The sequence below is a fragment of the Lipotes vexillifer genome, unplaced genomic scaffold (genome assembly GCF_000442215.2).
Source record: "Lipotes vexillifer unplaced genomic scaffold, Lipotes_vexillifer_v1.1 scaffold749, whole genome shotgun sequence".
Taxonomy (NCBI): Eukaryota; Metazoa; Chordata; class Mammalia; order Artiodactyla; family Lipotidae; genus Lipotes; species Lipotes vexillifer.
Window position 1 is genome coordinate 219008 of NW_006782834.1, and position 6688 is coordinate 225695.

Here is a 6688-nt window from a genome sequence, read left to right on the forward strand (position 1 = left end):
GCGGCATGTGGGATCTTCCCGGACCGGGGCACGAACCCGTGTCCCCTGCGTCGGCAGGCGGACTCTCAACCACTGCGCCACCAGGGAAGCCCCATATTATTTCTTTATGTCAGCCACTTTATTCTCTCTTTTTTAAAAAAAAATTTCTTTGCGTTTATAATCTCACATTTTAGTATGTACTATCAATATGAAATATTATTAGGCAGAATACTGTGGTAACTCATATCATTATCTTGTAATTGTTTTATTTATGCCCACCTCAGTCTCCACATAGATTATGAATTAATTGAGGGTAGCTATTATATTTTCCTTTAAAGACCCTGGAATTATGCTATTTATTAAATAGGTACTCAACTTGTTGATAAAGGAAATCTACCAAAAGCTGTAATTTCATCCAATTTTTAAATTAAGATCCTATTATTAAGTAATAAGAAATACAGATTTGTTCTCACCTACTCTCTTCCTCTTCTTTTCCCCTCCAGTCATCATTTGAGAAAGGTGTTAATGAGCAGAGAAATGTCTAAATTAAAGGCGGAAGGAAGAGGAACCCAAGGCTGGGATGATATACAAAATGGAACTCTAGCTCCTGAATTACAGAATTTTAACCATCGAAAACATCCTATTCGTCAGTCTTGAAAACGTAATGAGATTACTTGATAATGTATGTTAGGCGACAGAAGTGAAGAAACCTTAGATAATTTTAAATTACACACTGAACTCTGCAGCAATGGATTTTTCTTTTCTGTCAAGATACACGTTGCTTAAATGTTTCCTAATACAATAACCCTCAATTACCCAGACCATGGAGGGGGGGGCAGGGAGAGCTACCAGTTAACTGAATTTCCTAGTTTGCCAAGGGTGAACTGAAGGCTTTCTTCGTGTTTCAACCTTGTTACCGGCAATCTTTATGAAACATATGCCTCTCCTTTTCTGCCTTGGTAAAAACAATTTGGTTAAGGTTATTGTATCTTTCTCTGTTAAGTGAAACTATTGTAATGTGTCAGATCGATTCAAATTTCGTTGAGTATGAGCAGTTGATGAAATCTGTGCTAAGCCCCAGGCACAGCCTGACAGCTGCCTTTTTGAATAAGTTTCTATTTCAACTTAGGCATGCATCTTTTCCTGCAAAGGTTTAGTGCAAAAACAACAGCTCTCATTAAAAAAAAGACCCAAAAAACAAAAACGATTTTGGTGAATGAATCTAGTTGACTAACTGAGGTGCAGTGGAAGTCAACTGGTAATATTTACCAAAATTACGGATATATTTACATCTGTCTCAGCGATCCTACCAACTCATGAGAACTTATCCCTCAGATACACTTGTACCTTATGAAACTGTATGTGCGTATTGCAGCATTGTTTATAATAGCAAGAAACTTGAAACATCTGTTGATGTGGTAGGTACAGATATACAAATAATGGAATGATATGCAGCTGTTAAAAAGAATGAGAAAGCTTCCTATATCCTGAAATAAAAAGAACTCCAAGGTGCAGAACGATGTTATCTTTTGAGTCAAACAAAGAAGAAATTTAAAATACGTACTTTTCTTCTATTGTCAGAAAGAAAAACTGAAATAAATTAAAATACTGCAATATAAAAAATAGGTTAAGCAACCTGCATAAGCAATTCACAAAAGAAGAAAAATTAGTGGCCACTAAACCTGAAAAAATTGTTGAGTGTCTTTTATGTGCCTGGGATTTTAGAGCTGAAAAATAATCACTGCCTTTAAGGGATATTTTGTTATTACTCTTTTAAACTCAGGAAACACATTTACACACTGACAAGAGAGAGAAACCGAAGTCATATGTCTCCATGTTTTGAGAATTATAAGGGAAAAAGGATGGGTAGAGAGAGGCATGATATGTTTTGCTATTTTTAAGAAGAGACTTACTTCAATTGCTGAATGTAGGGAATAGCCATACTGCTTCTTAAACTCTGCTCGAATGTCCAAAAGGTCAATTTCTGATCTGGAAACCATTATTCGGTTCAGAGTAAACTCATCAGTCCCAGCGCCCTGTTGAGAAATGCAAGTGTCCACAAATACCAATCTCATTGCTCACAAAACAACATACAGAACTATATTTACAGGACATAGATAATGGTACGCAAAACAGTCAACCACAGTGACTCTCCTTCACTCATTTTTCATCAAACATCATCATTCATTTATTCAAGAAATATTTATTGAGCACTTTGTGCCATCGCATGGTCAAATGCTGAAGACAGAGATGAGATGCCCCGGTTAAACTTTCAATTTTGTAAAGGATACAGGCGAGAAAATGGGCCATTACAATAAAACCTGACATATGGGAACTACTGGGTACTATGGGAGCATATGCTCGGGAGGCCTAAGATAGATTGAAGATTAGGAGAGGTCTGTTTGAGAAAGTAGTATTTAAGCTGGGGCCTAAATAATCAGCCAGGGGAAGAAGGAATGGAGTTCTTACAGAGAGGAAAAAAAGTGTTCCTACACAGGAAACAGCATGTGTGATGGTTTAGGGCAAGAACATAAATAATAAGAAGAAACAGCAAGAAATATGTCTAGAAAGGCCAGACTTTGTAAACCGTGAAATGAAATTCGACTTTATCCCAAGTGGGAAGAACTACTGCAATCTGTTAAACATGAGAGTGCTGAGATCAGATCAGATTTGTGGGTTCAGAAAATTCCTTTGACAGCAACGGTATGAAGAATGGACTGCAGGGCAAGAGTGGGATGAAGATAACAGAATAAGACTAGAAGCTTTGGGACCCATCCAGAGATGATTACATAACCAGAGAGAGAAGGGGAGAGACAGAGAGACAGAGACAGAGAGAGATGATGATGATGGCCTGACCTAGAATAATGGCAGTAGGGATGGAAAAATGGATGGATTGAAGAGATGCTCATAAAGGTTGATTGACAAAACTTAATGATATATCATCTGAGGAGGATGAAGGAGAGGGAAGTGTAACATTACTCGCTGAACGGTTAGGTGAATATTGACACTATTCATTTATTCATTCATTCAACAAATGCTTATTGAGCACCTCCTATGTGCCAGACATTGTGCCATGTGCTGTGCATATGGTAGTGAACAACACAGATGATATCTCTGTTCTCACGCAGTTTACGTTCTAATAGATGCAGATGGACAGTAAACACAATGAACAAGTTGCTCAAGTACGTGGTAATAAGAATGATGGGATGGAGTGTGAGTGAAAGGAAGCCAGCTGACCGGTGTAGTGAGGGAAGACCTCTCCCAGGAGGTGACATCTGAGCTGAGACCTCAGAGATGAGAAGGAGACAGCCATAGGCAGACCTGGAGGAGAGAGGACGACACATGCAAAGACCCTGACATGGGAGGAGGCTCAGCATAGTCAAGAAACAGAAAGAAGGCTGATGTGGCTGATGCGTAGGAACAAGGCTGGGGAGGAAAGGCATAACTTCAGCGAGTTGGGCAAGGCTAGTTCCTGCTGGGGTTATCCACTGAGATGACTAAATGCAGGATGGGGGGCAAGACTGGGGTGGGAAGTGAGGTGAGGAAAATGATGTGTTTACTTTGGACACAGCTTTGTAGGAGCACATGGACTTCCACAGGAAATGTCCAGGAAGAAACTAAAGTAAGCACCTTCTATGTGCCAGGCTCAGTAAGAGAATCTAAAGACACAAAAGAGCAAGAAAACCTCCTGAACAGATTCCTGGAGCTCCCCCATCCAGCAGTGGCAGCAGGTGAGAAAACACAGGGTTTCTGTATCATGAACGGCTGCTGACGCAGTTTGGTTTAAGTAAGGCAGCTTGAGAGGCTACTGGCTCACGCTGGAGGTCTGTCATCCTAAAGCAAGTTGACTGCCCACATGACCGTGAAGTGGGGGAAATGATTTACTCAACACTTCAGTGTACCTACGTCTCTAATGATTAGGATACTCATTAGCAACCAATGAGCCAAATGAGTAGACACATTAGCGACAGAAGAGAACTCATCAAGGCGGAAAAGAAATACGGAATTCCATCAACATTAAGCAATATTTTTACATTCTCCTTGAGGCGAGGTAAGAATATATATGAAATTTCCAGACCAACCTTCAAAGCTTGGTGCAGTCTTTTAGCTAAAAAGGCAGGTGTGTTCCTTGCACAACAGACTGTTATAAAAAAGCAAAGTAATGTTCAGTTTCATTTAATAGAGATTGAGTTAATCTACAGTAATACGTTAAAAAAATGTTTTTCCAGGTAACCCACACCACTCCCCTGCCCATTCCTGGCTTTTCTTTAGAATGAAAGAGTGAATGAATGCTTCACCTGAATTTCAAAGCCTTATAATGTCATATTTGCATGGAACTTTGGCACAGTAATTATCCTTAGCCACAGGGAAAAATAAAATTACCTGCCAAAGAAACTCTCACAGCCGCTGACTCATTTCCAGATCCCAGACACACCAACACCCACGCTTACACTGATAACTCCCTAGGGTGTACCACTGCTCCGTTTCTAGCATCTTTGACTACTGCTGAATAGCTTGGGTCTAAAGACTGCACAGGTGTTGCTCCAAATAACTCATTAGGTAAGCAGGGGCACTGCAGCTCAGTTTAAAACCAGTTTTTTCCAATGGAAAGATTTTTCTCTTAAATGACTGGATTAGAATTTATAGGTTGGTTAATTACATTAGAACCAGCACCTATAATCTAAATTCAGTCATCAAAAAAATACTACAATCTTTCAATTCTTTATTTTGAAATAACAAGTAAAGCAGAATAAGAAAAAGATAATAGGCAAAAACATCAGCAAATTAATTATCCTTTAAGTAAAGTGAAAACAGCCAGGACTAGAAAAGTCTGTAGGGAATAAATCTATTTATTGCAACACAATTATTTTTATCATCTTAAATCTGATCTCTAGGTAGGAGTCTGACCAAAAGTGAAGGAATTTTATAATGAACTTTGGAGAACAGAACAAGAATAGTGACTTTCTCATGATGCCTTTCAGACTCTCTCAAGGAAAGCTAAAAGGCCTTTTGTGTAAGTGATTTAAGGGAAACAGAAAGAAATATATTAGAAACATGGAATCTGGGAGAAACATGAAAACAGTTACAGATTAGAAGCTGTCTGAGAAGAAATCCAGGATGCAAATTGATATTACCTATTTTTTTCTCAAAGTAATATTCAACAAGCCTGAATCATTCGATTGAAAGTTTTATGCCCACTTTTAAGCCATTAAGCTTTTCAATCATCTCCCTCACCCCAGACTAAATACAGGGAATCCTTTCTTTTCATAACCCTTTACCTTGTTCTCTGCTTTATGTTCTTAAACACACGATTTGTTCCTCAGGAATATTTGGGGAGATGGTGGCATATGCAGTATAAGGAAGCTTGCTTTAAGACCCAACCCCAGCAGGGAAACTGAGGGAAACTCCTAAAAATCAGGGAGTCCACTGAAGTTCATTATGATGACCCAGTGTTCACAGCTGCCCGCTTCTTACCCTCTGTGTTCTCTTGACCAAAATTTACTCAGGCCTCTCCCCTCCCCCGCACAGGCCCCTGAACCCTAGCTTGGCCCCCAGCCTGAGCAGGTGCTGAAATGCAGAACGTGTCCCCTTTTCAGCTGGTCCCGAGAACCAGCTGACACAGCGAGACACATTTCCTGTCAACCCCCAACGATTATGCCGCCTTGCTTGTCCAACTTCCCTTTGAAAGTTTCTGCTAAGGTCTGTTTATTTCCTCCCCATAAAAGAAAAGCTTTTTCTGTTTGATTTTCAGACTCTTGTACATTTCTGAGACTCAACTATTCTCCCTATTGAAATAGTCTCTTTGAATAAAGCCTCTCCTTATCTAAGTCCAGATCTGACAGCTAGCAATCTTCCTACCAGGCATTTCTAAGATGTTTGTTAGAACTCAGATGGTTTTTCACGTCAAAAGCTATGCGTTGACATACTGTATTAGATTCCTTGTATATGAAATAGCCAGGACAGGCAGATCTATCAACACAGAAAGTAAACTGGTAGTTGCCAGGGGCTGGGGGCTGGGGAGGAGTGGGGAGTGACTGTCAAGGGGCACAGGGTTTCTTCTGGGGCTGGTGGAAATATCCTAAGCTTAGATAGTGGTGACAGTTGCACAACTCTGTTAAGACACTAAAAAGCACTGAATTGCACACTTTGGGTGAATTTTATGGTACTTAAGTTATATCTCAATAAAGATTAAAAAAAAAACTGTTGTATTCCAATGGTAGACTGAAATAGAAAATGAAAGTGTGACATATCTTGAACTTCAAATTATAAGGTCTTTCTTTTACTTGATAAAATAATGTATATTATAGCCCTAATTTAGTGCATAATTCAATGTCTATTTCCAAAAATGCTTCTTAGCTCAACGAAGTGAGAATGAGTACATCTCAATAAAGTTTTTCAAATATTACAGCAGGCAAGGTAGAAAAAGCAGCAAAATTGATGTAAAGATTAAAATATGAAATGGAGGGACTTCCCTGGCGGTCCAGTGGTAAAGAATCCGCCTTCCAATGCGTGGGACATGGGTTCAATCCCTGGTCAGGGAACTATGACCCCACATGCCATGGGGCAACTAAGCCCACGCGCCACAACTACTGAGCCCGCACTGCACTCTGGAGCCCCTGTGCTACAACTGGATAAAGAAAGCCCACGCACCACAACTAGAGAGAAGCCCGCACGCCGCAGTGAAGAGCCTGCGCACCACATCGGAAGA

The 6688-nt window shown here is 40.0% G+C and overlaps 1 protein-coding gene across 1 annotated transcript in view; it reads right to left on the minus strand.

Annotated features, from left to right (window-relative positions):
- The window catches only part of ANXA3 (annexin A3), a 51803-nt gene that overhangs the window by 2388 nt on the left and 42727 nt on the right, over nt 1-6688 (minus strand). Inside the window, exons 10-11 of the mRNA XM_007455405.1 lie at nt 4062-4120; nt 1893-2015 (exon numbers count right to left, since the gene is read on the minus strand). Of these exons, the coding sequence (XP_007455467.1) occupies nt 1893-2015; nt 4062-4120 (182 nt within the window). The remainder of the gene's footprint in view (nt 1-1892; nt 2016-4061; nt 4121-6688) is intronic.